This window comes from Phaethon aethereus, assembly GCF_964289735.1.
Source record: "Phaethon aethereus genome assembly, chromosome: Z".
NCBI classification, from domain to species: domain Eukaryota; kingdom Metazoa; phylum Chordata; class Aves; order Phaethontiformes; family Phaethontidae; genus Phaethon; species Phaethon aethereus.
Window position 1 is genome coordinate 37,167,952 of NC_138577.1, and position 24,163 is coordinate 37,192,114.

The 24,163-nt window shown below is 36.9% G+C and overlaps 1 protein-coding gene across 1 annotated transcript in view; it reads right to left on the reverse strand.

Moving 5' to 3' along the window:
* ZDHHC21 (zDHHC palmitoyltransferase 21) overlaps positions 1-20,973 on the reverse strand; it is a gene marked incomplete at its 3' end in the record, with an annotated part of 29,876 nt that extends 8,903 nt beyond the window's left edge. Inside the window, exons 1-5 of the mRNA XM_082013294.1 lie at positions 20,811-20,973; positions 19,916-20,014; positions 17,110-17,221; positions 15,384-15,522; positions 6,157-6,273 (exon numbers count right to left, since the gene is read on the reverse strand). Of these exons, the coding sequence (XP_081869420.1) occupies positions 6,157-6,273; positions 15,384-15,522; positions 17,110-17,221; positions 19,916-20,014; positions 20,811-20,964 (621 nt within the window). The 5' untranslated portion in view covers positions 20,965-20,973. The remainder of the gene's footprint in view (positions 1-6,156; positions 6,274-15,383; positions 15,523-17,109; positions 17,222-19,915; positions 20,015-20,810) is intronic.
* Positions 20,974-24,163: the final 3,190 nt, after the last annotated feature.

The following is a 24,163-nucleotide window of genomic DNA, read 5'->3' on the forward strand; positions in this document are numbered from 1 at the left end:
TCTTGAGAAAGCAAGGAAGTTTCTGGATACCATTTGATTTAGCTTCCAATTAAAGATTATTATTTGAGATGAGGATAACTAGAGAAGAAAGTAATTGGAAATAAAATTGAGTAACAGAGATATGTGGTCCGTAAGATTTTCTTCTAGGTTAAGTGCAAAATATTATTCTCTAGATACTCTGCATTTGCCATTGCAACACAATGCCTTTAATCGATACAGGCAGCCGTTGCACAAGACAGTGTGTTTTGGACGTGTTTTGTGGAAAATTTAAAAACTTTCTGAAATCGAACTACCTAAAGCAAAATGATAATTTATCTATATTTTCACTATTTATGACAAGCCACCAAATAAAAAACCACCTCTCTATCTTCATGGAGTTTGAAAGTGTCTCTACTCAAGCTATCTTCTAATCCTGTAGTGGTTCAGGCAAAAGAGGAATAAATGCTTGCAGGAGTAGAACCAACTAGAAGTAGTCTGAAGTAAAGGGTGCCAATAATTAAAAAAAATATATTTCTTAGTAGGAGAGCACCTAGTTTTTCTATGATGCAACTGACAAAAAATTTTTTTTTTTTTTTTTTTTTACTTACGGCTTTATGCTAAGCGTGTTTTTACTTCTCAAGCAAAGTCATTAAAAAACCATCATGATGCCTGGGAATGCAAGAATACAGACTTGTATGTCTATTTTTTCTATGATGCAACTGACAAAAAATTTTTTTTTTTTTTTTTTTTACTTACGGCTTTATGCTAAGCGTGTTTTTACTTCTCAAGCAAAGTCATTAAAAAACCATCATGATGCCTGGGAATGCAAGAATACAGACTCATTTCCAGTTAAAGAATATAAAATTCGAATTTGCACTACAAGCAGTGACAGGGAATAGACGACTGGAAAAGCAAGCATCAAGCACTGAAGATAAGCAGGCCTTCAATATAAATGCATAGTCATTTTGGAAATTACATCAGACGGCACTTTCTTCATGGGTGAAACTGATTTCTTCCACCCAGTTCTCCAGAAATATGAAAATTATAAGTAAGAAGACTAATTGTTATGCTGAGATTTTAAGAAAAGTATCTTCTTAGGACCCTAGAGTTCCTAAATTAGGACTGTAAATTTCTCCTTATTTCAGAGACTTCCAAGAGAACTTAGATTTCCAAAGTATCCAAATAAAAGTTCCCCAAGAGCAATCTCAGATACATGCTGGAAGACGTGTTAAAATTCAGGATGATGACAGTAAAGGCAAACAGAGCTTGGGGAAAGCAGCTGGAGAAGGAAGATGAAAAGAGCCATGTGCCCCTTCTGCTAGAAGTGTGTTTCACATATGCTAGTTTCCAGGGAGAAAGCACTAATCCCATATACAGAGGCCACCTCAGCTGCTCCCCTCTTCATCAAAACAATTCATGTCAAAAGTTCCTCTAAGGACAGTTTTTACCAACCAGCTGTTTTCCTCTCATTGTAGGAAGTCACCTCCCTTGCTCTTTGGCTTCCTGGACCTCCAGATGAGATATGAATAGCCTTGTGCTAATGATACCCTAGCAGTGATACCACAGTAAGAGAGGTGCTAAACCTACTTAGAGAAATTACTGCACGTTAGGGAACTTTGTCTATTAATCACCTTATCAAGCAATACAGCTTTAAGAACGTTCTCTGTGTAAGAGCCAAATGTGAGTTACACAAGTTAGAAAGTTTTCCTTTTTAACAGAAAGCATGTTTTTTTTCAGGCATCTTACTATCTGTGGAACACACATGAAACAGGATAAGCAGAGATTACATGCATTTTTTTTCTTCAAGAACTTTTATGTAATGGATGTACTGTTACAACCAATGAGAGTTAGCAGTGATAGGCACAGAATTTCAGTCAACTGCACATCACCACTGAACTTTGGAAAGTGCCAGCACACACAGTAGAATATTTCACCTGCACTTCATAATGAGACGCTCTGCTTTCCTGTTTCAGCTACTGCCCTGTTCCAGAAAAACATTCCAGAGTGCATCAGAGACATCCTTTCCATTACATGTTCAGCTGGACAACATTTTTGACTTCCAAGTAATTTATCGAAGAGGAGAAAATGCCAGTATTTCCCTTTAAAATCCTGTGTAAAACTTCTGCTCATTCTTATGGCTTGTCAAGATATCACTTAGCTCAATTCTAGTAAGGAGCAAGTCTGCTTATAAATATGCTGTATACAAAGGCCACTTAATGCACATTAATTCCACACATCCAACTTTATCTATCTTGCTGCAGTGGCAAAAGGATAAACTTCTGTAAATATGAAGACTCAGCATGAGTGCTCTGACCTAGGGCACATACCACACTTCACGCTACATTCCAATCATTCATATTTGAGCAGAACCATCAGATTGTGGAAATCAGCCATAAATAATGAAGCACGAAGTTACCATTTCAGGTCCTGGTTCCTTATTACTGATGATGCCAAAGGAGGACAAACAACTCTGCAGCTTCATTATCCCCAATTGCTTCTGTGAGACTGACAGTAAGCAGAGCACATTCTGTGTACCTAGAAAAATGGGGAACTGGGGATTTTTTTTAATCTGCACATCCAATATTCCTGGAAAAACTTGGCCTTACCTTTACACTACTTAGATGAAACAGAAACTATTGTCTTGGTTTCTGGAATATAATATGACATTATATAATGACAGTCAAGCAAGTTTACCTTAAGGAGAATCAGGCAGCTTATCTACAAAAGGGTCAAAGTTTGATAAATCTTGAGTTTATTTTTCGTTCCACAAATACAATTTTGGCAGTATTTGAAATATGGGCAAATAGTAATGTTAAACCCCAACAAACCTGAACTTGCTGGACTCATTCAGCAACAGTAAGTATCAGTCAAAATTTAGATCATGGAGCAGCAATGCTGATTGTCTCCATTACTTAGTAACTTTTATCTAGGAGGTGCAGAACTAATCTTGGCTTGATGTTAAACTGCGAACACAGGCATGGAGCATGAACTAGGAAAATGTTTATTATCTGTTTTCTTGTACAAGCCCATATAAGAGCTGCTCTGCTTCACCTTTTGAAAAAGATCCATGCTCTTGCCTACCTTTCTAGCACACATCTCTGGGCAGCTTCAGCAACCACTGAAATTAATGCTCTCAACAATAGCTATGGAGCAATCACTATAACATGAATGTTTTAACTGTGCCTATCTACATCTTCAAGCATTTGAGTTGTTTTTAAATTAACCTCAAGTCTGTGCTATTTTTTTATACTTCAATGATCGTGTTCTGCTGTTAAATAGATTTTTATCTGTACCTTGTACTCAGTTAAACTTAATTTCATCATTAATTCATTATTTTAAATAAAGCTCATTTCAGATACAATTTGCTTTGCTTATAGAGGAAGGTTAGATGCTGAACAGTTAACTCCAGCACAGTACACAGGAGCATGACTCTCTCTTGGTGATCACAGTTCATTGCTTCTACAGGGCTTGAATGTCTTCCATGGGGTGTGCTCAGAGCTCTGAGTGGATATACCCAGTTTGTTTCCCTATTCTTTGCAACTCAGGCATGTCTTTGGGAAGCCTGCAGAGTAACTACTCACTCACCTGCTGCCCTCTCCTCTGCCTTTTCCACTGGCTAGCCAAAGTTGTTGTTAAGCGATTATGGAGGACGCAAACTCCACACTACAATGCTGACAATCAAAAACCATTTGTACAGAAAGATCTTCTGACAAAACTTGCAGACTAAGCACAACCTCACCCAACAGATTTGGCTTTGTTCTTTTGAAGTCTGGCTAGTTGTTCTCAAGCAGATTTCCTCAAAATGACGTCGTTGTTTATTCTTGCCAATTCTGCACTCGTGAAGAAAGGCATGAAAAAGAAGATTATTGTGCTGCTAGTACGGAAATGCTTTGTGCGGAGGATGGACTAGATGACCTATGTTCTTCAAAGAGTCAATGCATCAGCATCCACATGGTATGAATGAATTAAGAGTTCGGAGATCCCATTTATGGGCTTCTACTTCCTCAGCAATCACAAGCCAACAACCCCAAACCTAAAACCTTGTCCATATGAGGCAAGCACAATAGTCCCTCTGCTACAGGTAGGGTGCAGTGACAGGCCCTTATGCAGAAGATCTGTACTTTCCAGCATCTGCCTCTCATAGACCAGCCATACCCACAATTACTGTGGTGTGTTTGTTTCACCAGGTTTGGCAAAGAGGGCAAAAGAGAGTATCCAGGCATACTGCAGCTCAGCGATTCACAGAATTATGATTTCAACACATGAAAGAGGTCAGACTTGAAAATGCTACTAGCCTACAGTGGTAGGGTCAGGTAGGTAGTCATCAGTACCCCCCAGGGTAGTGGCCAGCTCAGCAAGTACAATGGGATGTACTTCACAGTATATTATAAATTGACATCGAATAAAGCGGTTTTACAGCACTTTGTAAGAGTTTGCAGTGGTGGTAGCAGCCTGTTAAGACTCAGAATGGTGAAAGAACATAGAGGGAATTCATGCCTGTTGCAGAGGCAGCATAGGTGGTATCAGAAATGGTAACAGAAATGTCCCAAGTTTCAAGTGTACCTGACAGAATCAGGTTCAGTCTGAGAGTTTTTATTTCATGTCTACTAACAGTATCTGAATGGCTGCTGATGGCCACTACCAAAATTTAGTCCAGTTTCTGGCAGCACACAGAACAGAATGGTAGACTTAGGTTTTGTTCCTTGTTTTCTTCTGTATCATTTCTCTGTCATAGTGTAGTACTGATCACATGGCTTTTTGTTCCTTCTCATATATCCATTTAACAGAGACTAGAGAGACATCCATATCTCAGCACCTGAACTCTAAGGCTCCCCGAATTTCTGTCTCTCCCGCTACTGGGAGTGAGAGTGAGCAGAATTCAGATGTCTGCACCACTTTAGCTAGATACTCATCAAGGCACAGCATTGGATCAGAAAAAAATCCCAGCTCTAGAGCACGCAGACACAAAGGTTGTGTGCCAGCATTTAGCAGGTGAGAACCTATCAGCAAGCAATCAGGCACACAGTAAAGGGGCGCAAAGGCAAGACCCCCGTAGGCCTCGGGGTTGACAGAAAGTATAAAAAGCAGACTGGCAGAGCAGCTGGAGGATGGCGAACATAATACACAGCACAGCTACAGTCACACAAACAGCAGAATGCAGTAAAGTTAGTAAATAAATAAAATACAATAAAAACAATAAGCAATATTATTGTTTTATCTAAGAGAAGGAAAAACTATACAGTAATATTTGTCCTTTATTCCATACAAAGGAATTACATAATACAGTTAGGAGGTTTTCAACTATGCACCTACAAACGTTAATACTGTGTAAACCCTCATAATCCCAAAATGAAATCTCAGGCAGATCTCAATCAGTTGTAGTAATAAAGAAGCTGTCATTGTGTATGTTATTGTCTTTTAAAAAAAGTTTTGCAGGCCAGATCATAGACCCTTTCAGACATGTACAGATCCACCTAATCTCTGTTCAACACTGCAGTACTTCAAACACTTCTATGTATTCTCAAGATAACTGTAAAGAATTTACTGCAGTGATTAACTTCTAATGTACAGAACAGGACGCTACAGCAACAAAAGCTTGTTTCTTGTAGATAATTTATTACATTACCAAATTCATTTAGCTGGAAAATTTTTCCATGCAGAGGATTTTTTTTCTGTACCTTTAAATACAGAATATGCATTTGGCCTGTAAATTGTACATTATTCCACTCCACAGTTTAGCAACTGAAGAGATATGAAAGTAAGCAGATTTATTAAAATACTTAACAAAAAGTCTGTGTTCTCAGAATGTACGATTTATCAGTGGGCCTTACTGACACAATATATAATTGAGACCAGGGCACAGAAGAGTTTAAAATAAAAACAAAAACCAAAACCCACAAATACATACCTTGTACACTGCACAATTCCAGAGCAATGCATGGTTTTATTTTACCGATACAAATGAGGAAATTGCCTTGATAGGCGAATTATTAGACACGTGTTAGAAGGCTTCTTAAGGCTTCCTTGGAGACAAGAGTCTTGACAGAGCACATACCAGATAGCTGCCTCATAGCGCAAGTGTTCCTCTATTCTTCCCTTAAATGCAATCTGCTTTTCTGCTTTTATTAATTTTATTGAAAATAAAACTAATATATACTTCTAAAATGAGATACTTACAGTGAAAATACCCATTAGCTGAGTGTAAAAGAGTCCACTTATTCCACCTAATATTATTAGACCCATGAAGGCAGATACTCTTAGGAGAGCAAGTTCATGTCTAAATACAAAAACATCCTAGAACAAGACAGAAAGAAGAGAAAGACTTTAGCACTTACAAATTAATTTAAGTCTTTGAATCAAGTGGAAATACTAGATAAGAACTGTTCCCAAAAACTTACAGCTAAAGGCAAATATTGGATTTTTTAGCTACATTGCACATCATTTATGTGCTAAAATTGTAAACCAATAATCTTTTATTTATACATGTAAACAACTGGGTTTTTTTGCTAGACTGTTAAAAACCTCATTCAAGTATTAAAGTTTTGTGAATGGTTCAAGCTCAAATGGGTTATTCCCGAATCTTCCATCTCAAATGGTGTCAGATTGCCACACACAAGCGCAAGAACATAAGAAAACCATTCTGTTAAACAGCCTGATACATAAGGCTCCTGTATCTCAGCTTCCAGTCACAGAAAATTTCATTTCAACATCGCTTCTTTTGTAATAAGAATAACAACATTACCAGCTTGACTCTTGAAGATGGTACCTACAAAATCCAAGTATCTGTATCAGACTGGTCCCACTGTAATGCTCTCTATTATCCAACATAAACTTATCTTCATCTTTTACGTTTTGGCCTTAAGTGGATTATCATAACTTTGGATATGGGTGCACAACCAAGTTGCCTCAGGTTACAGGAGGATATGAATTTACTACATCAGCTGCTCTGGAAAGCCTGCTCTTATCAGCAGAAAATATGAAAAGTGTAAGAGAGTTTTATAGATCTTTTTCAAAGGATAAAACACCTTATTTTTATCACAGGAAAACATTTGTACATGGTAGTTACTGTAGATGTACTGCAAGTTCACACCCCATCTCACCCTTTGATAATGAGTTAACACACCCATTCTCTTATTTATAAGTTACGATTACGTTCTCAAGGCTGTCTTTTGAATGTACACATCTGTTTTTCCACTTAGAAAAACTAGATCACAGCAGGCAACTATTAAAATCTTTCAAGTAAACTTTAAATTACAACCAGAACATAAAAGTGAGCTGAATGGCAAAAAAAAACCCCAAAACCCACAACAAAATACCACTGCTTTTGAACTCTCCTTCTTTATGTTCAGTCAAGGACTTAAGGTTGAGGAATTCTTAGATTCAGGAATACTGGGTTTTAATTAAACAGAGAATAGTTAAAGCAAATTATATTCAGTAAAAAAGTCTGATTTTATATTTAAATTATTACCATGAAGGTTCAAAATATAAGCCCATGAAAAAAGTTTATACTGGTTACTAAAGCTGTGAAGAAAGACAGTATTTAATGAACAAGTAGAAATCACTACTTAACCATGTAAAACAAAATGCAAACCCCATCAGTCTTTTCTGAACTGGTATGCCAGCTCCTGTTAGTATTGGCCTTTCTTGCTGCTGTAGAAAATATGTGCTTAATTTCATCTTTTTTCTTAAACTCTTCTTACTCAGTTAATGAGTTAATTTAAAGTTAAATCTACTCAAAATAAAAGCATTCATACTAATCTTTATTCCCCTTTCCACCAGTCCACCAATATTTAAAAAAAAAAACAAGGTAAGACACAAGTTCTACTAGCTCTAAAATACTTTCTTTTCCTATCTTCACAGGTATGTTGAATTATTATATCAGAAATGTTTTAACACAACCAAATTCAACAGAAAACAGTGACATGTAAGAGAAGAGTGCCAACACCGAAGTCATGTTCTGGATCTAGCATCACACTCCCCCGTTAGAAAAACATTTGTAACACAGCTCTTTGCAACCCCCAACAGTCTAATTAGAACAGTTCCTTCTCTTAAGCAGCACCTTCAGCAGGAAAAAGAGACATCACCCAACACATGACAACAGAAAATCTTATCGCAAAGAAGGCAGGCTGCATTTTTCATTTGTCCCATGTTAAAACTAAAGCTACAGAAAAGGAAACACTTTTCACACTGAAGTGACCTGTCTGTCCTTCTTTCCATCCTCCCTAAGAGATGAAAGCATTTACCACAAAAATACTGGGGGTTGTTGAATGACTAGTGAGAAGAGGTGACATCATCAATGTTTTTTCCAGCCATTACACAACCCTAGGGGAATCAAAATCTCTGAGGCAATGATGGCCTGACAATCAATATTGGGCAATCTGTACAAACAAAACAGCATTTTTCTATAGAAAACCAAAGTATATGCAGGAATAGGGTCTTTTGGTAATCAGGCCTGAATAACAGAGCTACTTTCACAATTCTGCATTGAAATAGAAACATGTGACTCCATGAAAATAAAGATTATTTTTTAAAATCCATTTAAATCACAGTAGTAATAGTAATAATAAGGATGTTGCTGATTTACATAAAGCTCAACCCATTTTATTTTTATTATTCCTTCTCAGAACTGTCAAAACCATTTTTCCCAGCTAAGAAAACCAATCAAAACTGTAGTAAATCAACCCCCAAGACTAGTCAATAATTAAACAATCTCTTTTTCAATGTATTTTGAATAGATTCTCCTGTTCAAACACCATTTAGGACTCACCAATCTCAGTGCAGTGTAAGTACTGAGACAGCTTGTCCCTGCAACTTCCAGAATCATGCTGTCTGTGCTAAGAGAAAGAACTAAACAAAGCTGCAAAGCATGAGCACACATCAATTAACATCACCAATGCATGAACCCTCTCTCATGTCACAACAGGGTTTTGTCCTATAGCAGCTTTTTTCCACATTGGGCCAAGCTGACATCGGTGGCCTTTGCACAGATGTTTAATGTACAGTTTTAACAATGTGAGACCTGCCCTTCAGGTAGCACTTCTCTCCTTTTTGTGAACATCACAGCCTAATTGCTCTGTCAAAACTTCAGTTCACATGGGTTGCTGCCATTGTCTTCTGTCTTTCTACTTAGCATTTCCCACACAGCTCAGATGTGCCACCCCCCCCCCCAGGTGGTTGCCTGTTACATGGGTTTTTAAGTTCCCTTTAGCCACTACTTCTATCCATCCAGTCAAACTGCAAGGATTCTTGGCTACTTATAAAAGTGGATAGAAAGGAAATAGAAACCTGTCACAAACAAGAAACAAAGCGTAGGTCTGTAGCATTACGTTGAGAAATGTATTAAAAACCATGCAATCTGGCATCTTTATCTTAACACCAAAGCATTCCACAGAAAGCCAGTCCCCATCACAGATTCATACGAGACTTCCTTAACCCCATGGCAGAACGCACGCCACGTCTTCATTGGTGTCAGCTGTTATGGATGACCCCGACAACGAATGCTACCACAGACTAGGAAAACAGCTATTTTAGCTTTATACTATAATACAGGAGAGAGGTCAAAAAAAATTATGGGTCCGGATCAAGATCATAATCAATTACATGACCACTGCTTCCAAATCCAACTTTATTTTACCCTGCTAACAAAGAAGAAAACCCCAAAAAACTAAACACGAAAATATTTAACAGGTCCCTGCCATCTGCAGTATTGGGTTATTATTTTCAAGGGTTTACAGTATTCCTTTAAAAACAGAGCTTTCAGCAGGACCACCACAGGACTATTGTATCTGTTCCAGAAAAGACAAAGTGAAAAACCTTCATAAATTTTCATTTGCAATGCAAGATTATTCAATCTTGATTCTCTACTGAAATATAATATACACAGAAATTAATATACTAAGAACATACATTAAGATACTTCATCTTTCTCTTGGGGAAAGGATATCTCATGTAACACATGCTAACCTGCTTGTCTATTCTCAGTTGCAAATGCCTGGGATGTCTGTCCCAGTGTGGTGATGAAGTCAGTCTATCAACTTGGCTATCATAAAAACAGTGTAGAATACAGAACAAAGCCAGGCTGTTGGATTCAAAAAAGCAAAACAAAAAACACAGGCTGCAGGTTTTGCAGGAAGAAAGAGGAAGGAGAGGTACGAGGGAGAAAATTCACTCACATTAACAAAACGAAACAAAAAAATTAATTCACAGAACATGAGCTGCATTCTAATAAGCTCTTTTGTAAAGATATTTATTATTAATAACAAACAATGTTTATGTAAAGCAAGGTCTACTAAATGAGCAATTTTCCAAAGTCTGATTCACGACTGATTTGGTTTAAAGTGAAAATAAGAATAGCACTCTGATTCCAAAAATTATTGTCTACACAGAGTTCAATCCAAAGTGATTATTCTGAAATAATTTCAGACTAGAACAGAACTTAGGAAAAGGACATACAATCTTCACATAAAAATGACACTATCAATATATTAAATTTTAACAGAATTTTATCTTTTCAGTCATTCCCATCTTTTCTCTACAGACCATGTATTTACTTTCTAAACTTAATTCAATATTAAAATATGTCTTTATAATATATGAACAGGAGGAGAGCAGGTTTAGTTTGTTTTTGCAGAACACTGAGAAGGAAAATTTTGATTTTTAAAATTTTTTTTAAAATTTTAATTTCTTTATAAACTCTCACATCCTGTAGGTTATTTAATGATCCTGAGAGAAAAGGTTTCCTTTAAATTCTCTTCAAAATGTAAATGGACTTTGGATGATACATATTTCCAGATTTTAATTAATGTTAGTTAATACATAATATTGAAATAAATATTACTGTAAATAATCTTCTCATGAAGTCCAGAGAATATTTCCCCACACTGTTTATTTGGAACTGGGAAAACTGAGTCCCAGACAGAGAGACTGGTATTGCCACAATTTTTTCTCCACAATATTTCCTCCTGCCTCTAGCAATATAGCTCAGAACACTTTAAAAATTAGTTAGTAACAATATTTTCATAATATACAATGGCTAACTGAAGAATGAGAAACAAAATAAAACTAAACCAGAGCAAAAGGGTTTAAGTTTTTATATGTCAGAGTTTTTTGCTATGACAATCATTCTAGCATCATTTCTAGCAAACAGAATGTATCAGCAAAACTTATTTTGCTGAAAAGATTAAAAGCTTTCTATGAATTCAGTAAAACATACTGCCAAGGGATTTATTTTTGCTTCGACTTGACCAGCTGTGTCTAGAATCTGTGCCAGCACAGCCATGTAGAGAGTAACCATGTAGTCACAAGGAGACTTGTATTTATTCTTATCTCACTACCCACAAGACTGAATAGTTCATAAAAGATAGAGACTTCCTGACCTTGATGTTTTTTAATGAAGGTGCAAAATTAAGAACGTTCCAGTCTTAGCCTCTGAAAATCACCAAAGCTAGCAGAGGAACTCATGTACTGTTTTATTTGAATTATGTATTTTTTCTCCTGTTAGGATCTCACATAGACAATTTAATTCTTATTTCCTTCACTTCTAGCAGGAATTGTACTCCTCCTGCTGGACAAACAGAGGCAATAACCACAATCCATCTTTCCGCCAGTGTATCAATTACAAGAGCCAAGAATGCTATGAAGCAATTTTCTGCTATGACACCTGAAGCTGAAAGATTCCACCTTCCTTCATCAGATTTAAAGCTATCAGCCTTACCTTAGTAAACTTAATTAAAAATGTTTGGTTTTTTCCTTACTCAACCTTTAAAAATAAAAACACAAGTTTTCATTTAGAAGGAGATACTAACATGCATGCAGTGATCATATTTTCATAATGCATTAAACAGTACGGTGATAAAATTATTATTTCACAACAGTATTAAAAGCAATTTTAATTCTCCAGCTTCTATGTACTATTTTATATCCAAAGGATAAAAATTAAGATGAAGGCCGACTGCCAAAAAATTCACAAGTATTTTTAATGAGCAGGAAGTAAGCTAATTCCAGATGGCTGTTTAGAAAAAATTATCCTTTTTTTTTGTATCCGTGCTAAATACCAGCCCCTGTCAATTCAGAAAATGTAAGCTCTTGGTTACAGCCAAAATTTCAACAAAGAATACCGCTTCTGTGAAAAGTAGAGGGTATGTGGTCTCTGGAATGCTGTGCTACTTCAGCTTTAATTGATATAAAAAGACTAGAATAATCTTGCACAATGTTTGCCTAAAAACCTAAGTAATAGTAAGCAAGTCTTCTCACTGGTCCCGTTCATGTCACGTTAAAATTACGTAATTCTGACAAATTATTCTGTGGCACAAAGTTATATGGGATCATATCCTTAGCAAAACTTTAAAAAAAAAAAAATCTCCTTAATGGGGCTCTGATGGCATCTTCCAGGCAGATATATTGACTAGAAAGCCAAACAAATTATTCTTTATTTTCTGTACTTCGGTGTGCACCCCATGATCCTGCAGCTGAAAAACTGAGAAAGCTAAATACTATTGAGTGTAATACTATACTTAACAAAGGTCTGAACAGACCACAACTTGCCTTGTCTACTAATTTTTTCTATACAGTGTAAACATATTTATCTCTCTGGGGCATAGGATGTTATAGACTACAACACAGATCCAGTTTTTTCAAAAGGAGGAGTGTCATTTGAAGTATCCACATATGCAAATTGATAAAGCCAAAAACCCCACTCTAAAATAGAACAAAACTAAACTGAACAGAGTACTCCGTTTTCTCCATGAGACTGTGTAAATTTAGGCAGCCAAACATGGGAACCTGATCCACTCTTCAGGCAACTACATTAAACTGGGTTAAAATAATTATTGCATATGTATTCTGCCTCCTAACCTGTCACATCTTCTAGAGGGTAGATATTAATAGCAGGCCTCTCTCCAAAAGACCTGAAATTAACCCAGTTAAACCATCAAGAACAAAAGTTTTACACATATTCATTTTCTGAACTGTTATTATTAATAACTATTTTTTATTACCTCTTTAGAGGTTGCAAACTATCTGAAGTAATCATGATTCCCCTTTTGCTCTCTTGCACAGACCATCTCCAAGCAAATACTTTAGTTCCCTTTCATCCTGCTTTTAAAAAGCAAGGCTAACAAACAGAACTTGGATTCATCATCTAAACACAGTGTATCTACTTAAAGTAAGTTAGAGCATTCATGGGACTTTCACAATAAAAAGGAAATATTCTACCATGAAATTACACTGTTAGAGAAGCACCACCAATTTCATACAAAGATTTTGTCTTTGGAAAATAACACTCCTTCTAGAAGCACCGCAATACCCAATTCTGTATTAAGATCAATATCACTGCGTTGCACTTGAAACCTGCAAATCCTGCGCACTGGAAGGTTTTGCAATACAGAAAGTATAAGATTACTCTGTCTGGAAATGTAGCCGGTTAACTTTGCTTGTAAATTACAAAGTTTACGAAGCTACTGAAACTAGAAGCAAAGGTATTTACATTTAGATACCTTTCAAAAACATTAACTTTCCAACAACACAAAATGTAACATATCCATAAGAAATTTTACTTAAACAACAGATTTCTTTGCTAATACAGAAAGACTGCAATTTCCTAAACCTTTTGGCTTGAATGCAGCTACAACAAATTGAAACAGCTCCCTCAAATCTCACAATGCCTAAAAAAAATTGAGGTGAACATGAAAAGCCCATCTGCAACAAACTGGAAACAGAGGGAAAAATATGAGTACTCAATTTGAGGGACATATTTTACAGGTTTGTCTCAGTTTACAGGACAGTGTCTATGGAAAGATGCTCCAAGCAGACAGCAAATTCTTCTCCTTTCCATAGTTCTGGAGTCCCTTAAAGCATTTAAATGGAAATATTCATATAGATGAAAAAAATAAAAAATTAAATTCCTTTAGAATAGGAGTTAAGAGAGATTTGCAAAAATTCTCAACTTTGGTACATTCCACATAATAAAAAGTTGGTATCTATTAACTTGAATATAACACTTTTATCAGTTCTGGATGATCCAAGGAGTACAGTCTTCCTATACTTTCAGCTTTACTTTGACACACCATCTTCACATATGCTTTCCTGGGAACATGACATCCATTGTAGACTGATATGGGACCAAGTAAGAAGCTTATAAGGCTATGCCACATTCTTATCAGAAGTACAGTTTTTCAGGAAGTTTAATATTCTTATTTTATATCATTTAGAATACAAAATAATATAGCAAACTTAAGTTGTTCAACAAAATGGAAAACAGGACTTTCCTTACCTATAAGCAAAGGCCAGTCTCCTGCAGCCTTGAAAGATGCGTGTGACATCACCAGCAGAGAGTATGCTGGGGTGTCACATCAACATGGAATAAAAAATCTGCAGCACTTCAGTACTTAGAAAAAATCTCAACAAAATTTAGAACACATTACCAATTTCTGTGATGGTCTTAGTCTCTTCACTTAGCACATCTGGAATGTTACCTAATTTTGAGTATGTTTTAAACTTGTTTTCCAGGTTTTTCTCTTTAGTGTGCTTGTATTTGTTCTAGTCCAGTACAAAGTGCATTTCAGATTTTGGGTAGAAGTTTCTACGTTTCTTTATGAACAAGATCTAACATTTTCTTCAAAAAGAAAGAGTATCAGCTTTGCATACAACAGCACCTTCAAGCATTCAGCAACTTTCAAGCAAACTTCTTGAATATTCTGAATATTACAGATAATAGACACAAATGAGCACCAGTACCTTTGCTTACACAAAGACTTTACAACTTCAGTTCCATAATGGAAAAAAAATCTGTAAGTTTTTACTCTATTGCAATGTGTAAGTCCATTTTCTCTGTGTGTTGAACTGCACTGATGACAAGATGTTGAAATACAATAATGGCATAGAGTTCAAGTAAAACAAGTCATACTTAATTCTCCCTTAACCCACATGACCTTTTCAAAGAAACACAAAATGTTCAATTTTCCTTTTTTTCCTTCTAGAATGATTGTTTGCGTTTTGTCATTTTTCTGGCGATATCAGCATTTTTAAATAGGGACTTAGGATAGAAAAAATATACTCTGCATAAATTTACTTTGGAGAAAGTAAAAAGAAATTTGAAAACACCTAAAGTAGGTACCTTGCTTCTTCCCAGTATTCACTGATCACATCCAAAGGAACCTAACTGTTTCTGTCCTCCTTTCCCAGACTTCTAAGAAAACTAATGTAACACATAGAAATCACATACCCTGTTAGAATGGTGTGTTGTTACTTACCATAAATCAGTTTGCTTACTTGGTAACATACATCTAGATGAACTCTCTTCACTGTCAACAAGCGAGCCAGCAGAAACATGTAATAACTAGATACCAAAATAAATTACATTGCAGTAGTAGCTATTTATTAACTTAGTAGAGAAAACAGATTCTTACCCAGTTTTCTTTTTTCAGAGGCAAAAAGTAGTAGTAATGGCAGAAATCGAGTATCAGCGTATAGGAACTAAGGATCTGGGTGTAGAAACACAGCTGTAAAAATAGCCAATGATTGTCTTCACCAACACAATTATTAATCCTGCATAGAAACAAAGTATATATTTAAAGACAGAAATACAGACTTTAACACAGCAGTTATGATATTGTGAATAAGAGAATTTATGGTTATTTATGGAGCAAATACAAAAACTACTGACTAATCACTCCATTCTTAATCAAAGTGATGGTCTCTGTGCTAGAGATGGCAGTTACTGTAAAGAGTGGTTTCCTTACACTGCCACTTAAAAGTGTAGGCTGCATTACTGAGATCACTGCTGAGAACAGGAGACATTTCTCTGTATCTTCATATAGCAAAGATAGTTCTACAATTTTAAGTAATACTCGAGTAATAAAATTATTTTTTAAAAGTCTGCAAAATTTCACAGTGCTATGTATTACCTTCTGCTACTCAACACATTTCACTGACTGTGAACTATGTAGAGTCCAAAAACTGGAAATGCAAATGAGTGGTTTGAAATAAATGTGATCACACGGTACCCCAATGACAAATAAGCATGACTTCGGAAGGAGCCTAAGACACAGAAGACAGAACAGGCATCTCTATTCAGAAACTCCTTCTGCATACTTCTGCATACTTTATACATATATAAAGGAGTAAACGAATCACAAGGATTCTCGAAATATTAAGAATGAGATTCAAAATCTTTGAAATCTAGGTCTAGTCTGCTTCACAGAAGTTATATTGATGCAAAAACATGGCTGGGGTGTAATTTCATACAAACATTGGCAGAGACATCAGTACTAAGCTAAACCATAATCACAAAAGCACTATACTGGCACTATTTTCTGAAGTAGCAATTGACAAAAAGGGTAGTTTGAAAAATGGCTAAATCAACATAGGAGGATCCTGATGTCAATTCTGTCCTCTGCCGTTCATCACTGATGTTTTGCTGGAAATGATACCTCAGAACTACTGACAACAACGTTTATTTTCATTTTAAGCCACAAACAATCAGTTTAAATAGAGTTTTTTAGCCAGATTAGCTCATATTGACTGAAATTGGTTAGAGAACATTAAAATAAGGAATTTCATGACAAAATCAGAAAGGCTATAACAAGTGGTGTATAGTCTAAGTCAGTAACATTTTCTACTCAGCATGGCCATTCAGTACACTAAAAACCAAAAACTGCCTAAAAAACATGATCTACTTTTATTATTATAAAGAGCACCCCCTCCTATGTTGAAACTGTAATGTTTTATATCAATCCAAGAAACATAAATAATGTTTAGTTCCCCACTAAAAATATTTTTTCCAGCATCAGAAACTAAATTTCAAAAAATGAAATAAATCTACAATTTACAAATTAATTATGTTGAGATCAGTTTTAGCAAAAATTCCAATTCTCTTAAAGTATGTGAATTTTCCAAAACTATATGGCATATAACAATTTGACAATGAGTAAATATTACACTGCAACAGTTCTTATTGTCAGTTTTACTTGTAGACATAAGAAAATCTCAAAGCTGTTCTTCCCCTGCTCTAGATATTTAAATGATTAAGCACTACTGGGAAAGAAATATGACAAATGAGCAGTGGTCAAGACCATGAACTTTGAAATGATTCACTAAAACAATAGATGGTTAGAACAAATGTCTTGGTCTTACCATGGGCAGTGGTGATCCATCCTCCTCACACAATGTCCACAACGACTGCAATGGTGTGAACGCTTTGGTCTCATCATATTGCATTTGTTACATAATTCCCAATATTCTCGTTCTAGGTGAAAATGTAAAGACAGATTAGAGAGATTTCAACTAGTACAGCACACATGATAAATCTGTATGCTAGTGATTCAAAGAGAAAAAAATCTTACTATGATCTGGGAAGGGTTAGCAGCATATAAAAAAAACTTTTTTCCCCCGCTGTCACCTTAAACCAGAAGATATTACTGCCACTCTGTGCCAGTTTTCACCTCCAAAATACTCTCTCCTCCTACATATTTCTAGGGAGTAATTATTACAGCACAAAAACTGTCATATAGTTCAATTATTCTCTTCATGTCTATTGTGAAAAAAACATATCTAATAGACGGAACCATTGTACAATCTCCCTGCCATTCCAAAAGCTCCCGAGAAAACACTGCTACGTGAATTTGTCAAAGCTAGCTAACTAAAATAAAATACACAATGAACACTTCAGGAGCGTCTTCCATCTCAAAGCATTTTAAGACATGCATCTCACATGCAATTTTACACATAAGGCAATATTTTAAAATATACACTATATTTGGATGCCTAATGTGAGATTCTTCAAGCTGATCTCCAGAGATACTCAGTAGCTGAAAATGCCAGGACCTACTACTGCTCAGCTTAGCTATTATTTATCTCAAATTGCACCACCCAAATTAGAGGAAGCCTTTGAAAATGAGAATTCAAATTATATATACAGAAAGTTCATCTTCACATGGGAAACAAATCACACCAACACTGTAATACTTCCATTCACAAAAGCATGTACTTTCTGTCTTTAAGGAAAATAGGTGCATGACTAAGAATCTTACATACTTTGATTGGCTGTTTCTACATAAATGGAACTTTTTTGAGGCAGGGAAATTTCTGAAATCCCAGTGGAAAAAAAAATTATGTTTAGCTTTTACATGAGGGCATTCTGAAACTTTATACAATAAAGCATTGTCCCTATGCAAACAAAGTAAAACTAAATTTAGCACTTCTGAGCCACCTGCTGGCAGCTCTCATTTCATCTTTCTTGCTGCAAAATAACATTTGGACAGTGGAAGTAAAGAAGCCCAATAGCTGACATTATTAAACTAGTAATAATGCCAGATGGAAACTGATCCACAATCTGTTCCCATAAATTCAGTGTCACAAAGGTGTCACTCCCTAATAGGGTAGCTACCAGCAGAGTTCGGAAACACACCAACCTCATTTTTTAATACAATTTATACCATGCGAAAAAGTATGTTTCTGTTAACCTAGAGAACACCTGAGAACTGAAGTGCTACTTTAGAAAGTACAAATCCCCTGATACAGCACACATCAAATCATAGTATCATTGTCACAGACAAGCCTAAGTGTTCCACCTTCCTAAGTATTTATAAAGTATCACTGCCATATGAAATGAATGGAGCATGAAGAAGTTGGAGAGCCATTCAAAGGGATCCCTTAAAAGAGACAGAAACATTTGTGCACAAAGGGAGTTTGTACTGGTCCTGGTATTTTGCAGGTAAATGAGCATTCAGTCATAAATGTAATTGTAACTGTACTGAGCGTCTCCATTCTCCAGCTCAGGTTGCAGAATCCATGCTCTTCTTCCCACAGCAAGAACTTGTGACTGCAGAACCCAAGCCTGAGCCACCTTTCCTTTCACTGGATCAAAGGCTCAGTTACCAGGAACAGAAAGAACACCAACATGAGATTTTCTTCTTCGGTGTTTCACATCTGAACCCCAGGGAGATAGATCTCTTCCTACTATCTGCTGCCTAGTTTGTGCACATCGTAACATCAGTGCTGAGGCTAAACAGATCATGTCTGCAAACACATCATCCTTGATTCTCACTAAGGCCAGGAAGAGAGAGCAAAATCTTGCTCCTGGCATCCACCATGTTGCAAGACAAGATTGAAATATTCACCCCTCACTGCATTTTTTACATTCAAAAAGTACTTTCTGTTAACGTGACAAAGCTCATGCTGTTTAATAGGCCTACTTCATTCTAAACTGGTATGTAAAATCTCTATGCATGAGACAAGGACCTTAACAGCATCAAACAGTTCATAAAAATACTGGCTTTCTCTGCAGAGAATTATTAAGGTTTCAAATTTCCTCCCATTTTTGAAGCATCAGATACCACACAGTAATTCTGGGATGAATTCACAAGGACAGAAGGGAATTCTCAACTTATTAAGCTGCTACTCTATAGCAATGCAATGTAATTAGCATCACATTTGCTTGGTTAACAGCCCATACAAACATAATTCACTGAAAAAAAAATTTGTAAAAAATGCACAGGTAAAACAAGCATAATAGTACCTCCTACCACCACTTTCAACATCTTATAAATTTACTCAGAAAGAAACCTGTAGAATAATAATGACTAACCACCTCTAAACAATTTTTATTAAATATTATCAAGTTAGAAGTATATGCAGTGTGTTTGAAAGTCTAGAATGCCAAAAAATTCTTCCCAGGGAAAAACTTCCTACCAGAAGTTTCTACATAACTTCTGATGGAATACAAGTTTTGAAAAACAAGTTCTGAGTCTATCTAAGGGAAAGTTCTAGAAAGTTACAAGTTAAAAACAGTGACATACCGATTTTAATTTCATTAACAGTATACACTTCAGCACAGACAGCTCCTGGTTTCCATCAAATCTCACAACATCAAATTGACTCCTAATTTTTTGAGAACATTAAAATAACTTTTATTCAATTATATCAAAACAACTTAATGTACCTATAATTGGTATCTTTGGGTTTTCAGGTAGCTTTCCTGGATCAGCTACTGAGGCTCTTAGTAATGAAGCTATACAAAAGAATGAGCAGAAGTAATAACCTGAAAATATAAATAAGCATTTGTTAATTTTTTTTCCAGGTGTACAAAATATCTACTATACAGTGCATCAAAAATACAGGTGCTCCAACACTGAGTTGGAAATTACTCAGCCTTCTCATTCTGTTCCAGATATATTTTTGGTACTATACAGTCTACAAAATTAAGTACTCCCCAGTCTTAAAAAGGAGGAGGAAAAGGTAGCAGTGAACACTGTTTTGATAGCACCAGCAGGATGTCACTATGACCTTACTACTGTATTTGGTAATTTCCTCCACTGTCTTGTCAAATAAGCCCAAATCATTCTACACCTCAAAGCCTCTACGTGAAAGGACATTCCCAACAGTCCATCTTTAAAGTTGGTTCCAGTTGTCATTCAAGCCTTCTCACCAGCAAAACCTATTAGCATAACTTGTATCAGCTGACCCATCAAGGGACATAGGACTAAACTAACGAAACTCAGTTTGTCAACCATCAGTATTACCACCCCAAATCCTGACAAGCACTAAGATTTGTGGGTCTGAAATTTTGTCAACAAGTTCTAGCTACAGGATCTGAAAGCCGTATTAATACTTTTCCCCAGTTTCCACACAAACAAGTTTCATCTAACACCTTTGAACTTAACGAAGTGTCTCAACTTCTCAGAACACAAAAACGTAGGATGCATCCCAGTACTCTTATCCCTTATCTTATTCTTCACCTTTTTCTTTATTTTCTGACCTTTCTCATATATGTTAACTACTGCCCAAAGATACTATTTTTACTAGTAGAAAAAAAGAGCTAAGTTGAATTGACTTACACAAAATTGCCACAACTGAAATATGTCCCTCTTCATAGTGAGGAAAAAGGATGACTTTTGGAATGAAGATTGTATTGTACAGCCAGACAAAGATAATCAGGCCCATGCAGCACCAACCCTGAGGGTCAACCACAAAGTGAATTCGTCGTCCCATTGAACATAAACAGGTAACGACCTGTCACGACGCAGGGAGAAAAGATTATCCTAGAGACATAATTAAAAAAAAAGAGTAAATTAACTAACTAGTATCATGGAACCTACAGGTTTCCACATACATTCAAACAGGAAAAAAGCTGTCAGCTATTGATTTAAGAAATTAAATGAAAACTTACAGACATTTCACATACACTGTTCAAGTATCAGGCAAAGAAATAGCTTATGATTTCATTAACTAGTTATATCTTGCTAAAAAGTAACTTTTATCATCAAGATGCAAGTAAAACAACTACCTGGGAAAACTATTAAGTAAGAGGTAAAGCAAGCAACTGGCAGCCAGCTGGCAGCAGCAAAGGATATAAACGTTAAAGAAGTCTCCCATCAAAATAAACAGGTTGCAAAGCAAATAAATACATGAAATTATTTATATTATACAAGGTTTCACCCCACCTATCTATCGCAGTCTCCCAACTACATTTCAAGATTATTTTTTAAAAGCTTGTATGCTAAAACTTTTACAAGCTTCCCTAGGAATTTGTCATTCTTCCCTGCTTAAAAACCTCCTTCATGCCATTTATAGCAAACCAATAGAGAAAGGAAACACATTACCCTAACAATTACCCTAACAACTTTCATGTAGACCATTAAGAGGTTAAGTTTTTAATCACACTTAAAACACCAAGGTTTCTATTCTTACAGTGTGCTGGGTTCTTTTTTGTTTTAGACTGAAGAAACCCCACCAAGCCCTACAGTATGCACTTCAGAGCTTCATGAACAGACCTTCATGAAAACGCAGCACTAGAAGCTGAGAGCACTACTCAGCAGAACCTTCAAGGGAAGGATTACTACTGTTACTTTGTCAGGCTGCCTTCACTTAAGTATCTTAATATTGCAACATATACATAAACCCCAAGCTACTCTCCTACCCATTAGTTTCCCTTGATTTCTGGGCTTCAGGGAACTTGTCCATTTCAGATGGATTTCCTTCCATTCCTTTCAGCTTCTACTTCTTGCATTGAAATTTAATCTTGATTATCAGTCAGATATCTCTGTTTCCAGGGGTTTTGCTTACTCATTTCATGTTTGTCTATCCTCACTTGCATTCACAACTTCACTCCTTAATATTATCCACAAATTTCATTAGTATCTTGTCGTCTTTTTCTAGATCTCTAATCAAAATCACACCCAAATAAGCTGTCTGACCTTTTTCCATACTTCTGCAATGCGCTATTTATGATCACCCTTTGTTTGCTGTCTTCTAGTGCAACAGTGTTCCCATTTAAGTATAGCAGAGTATTAAATGCTTATTTTTATCCTAAATATGCATAAAATTTGCTAACACTTGTTTTATAAACCCATGTTGCATACTGAATACAGACACACTGCCCTTAAAACTGTTTTTAAGTTAATGATAACGATAAAAACTCTTTAGGCCTGTATTTACTGTTCTTTATAAATTTTACTATATATAGCATGTATGCACCATAGTATATTGATACCATGTATACAACAGACTACATATGTATGTACAGTCTCTAGACATATAAATGACGTATTATACTCCTGAATCTGCCAGTTCTTAATGTGCCTCTGTGGTAAGTTAGCTTTGGCATCCAGCAGGTTTAGAATTGAAAAACATTTTTATTTTTATCCTTCTAAGCGTACACTGATGGAGGATCCGTCTCATCAAGCAGACAAGCTGTGGGAGGAGGTGAGCAGACTGTACATCAGGGATGCTGAAAAGGAGATGGACTAGACCTCCTCCAAAACCCTGCAGCTACAGGAAGCCCCACTGCACCAAGGAGACGCAGGCAGAGCCTTAGCTTCTCAGCTGGGCATGGAGATGCCAAGTCTGGTGAAGCCTGAGAGCTTGCAAGCTTCAGCACCAGGAGGACGGCTCCTGCTCCACTTGCAGCTCTGATCTACTGAGCCCTGGCTGCAGGCACAGACAAGGATCTCTGTCCAGTGAAACCTCCGAGCTGGCTGTGCCCGAGTCCTGTGGTAATGCAGGCAGGATGGGGCAAGGAACAGTAGTGGGAAACTCCCAGCTGCAGGGACAGAGGCACCTTTGCTGGCCCAACCTGTCACCTGGCAAGGTTTGCTGCTTGCCAGAAGCTTGGGTCCTAAATACCATGGATAGGCTACTACACAGGCTGGTGGTAGCCTGGCCCTCAGACTACTACCCTCAGCTGCTCTTCCATATAGGCACCATGGATATGGTCAGGGGAGACCAGGAGCATATGAAACATAACTACATTGCTTGGAGTATGAGGGCCAAGGCCTGGGGACCAGGTGGTGTCTCCCTCATCCTGCTGGTGAAGGGGAAGGAGTTGAGGACGTATAGTCAGATCAACAAGGACAACAACTGGTTGTGCAGCTTGTCTAAAAAGCTGGAACTAAGCTTTTACATTCATAGGACCTTTGAGGATCAAGAACTGGGGGGGAGGAGGGGAGCAGGATCCACCTGACACTATGTGAGGTAAGAGCATCTTCACCAACAGGCTGGTCAATTTACTAAAGGAAGGCTTAGATAGGAACAAAGGGAGAGGGCGGTGGTGACCTGCAATTGAGTGAGGAAGTAGTGGTCAGGGTTTGCAAGCCAAGGATGCAGAATGATATGGGCAATAGAGATCTTATAATCAAAAAAAAAGAGGTGAAGTGGGGCACATCAAGTGTGTGCACACACCTGATACAGAAACACCACTTGGGTGTACTGGGATGGGGTTAGGGAAGCCGAAGTCCACCTGGACTTGAATCTGGTGAGGGATATGAAGGCCAAAAGGATACCTTGTACAGGTATATGAGCAGTGTAAGGAAGGCTCAGGAAATGCAGGCCTGTTGCTGAATGGCGCGGGGTACCTGGTAAAAAGATACGAAAAACGTCAAAGCACCTTCTTTAACTTGTTCTCCCTTCTGAAATCGCAGGCCCTGGAGACCAGTAGGAAAGTCTGGAGCAAAAAAAGATTTACTCTGAGGGAGGATCACATTAAGAAACCTTTAAACAAACTGGAAATAACACTTCCATGGGACCTGATGAGATGTCACCATGAGTGCTGGGAGAGCTGGCGCTGTCATTGTGAGGCCACTCTCAATTATGCTTTAAAGTTTTAAGCTCATGGGCAAGGTTCCAGAGGACTCAAGAAAGCAACTGTCAAGCCTGTTTTCAAGGACAAGAAGGAGGATCCGGGCAACTACAG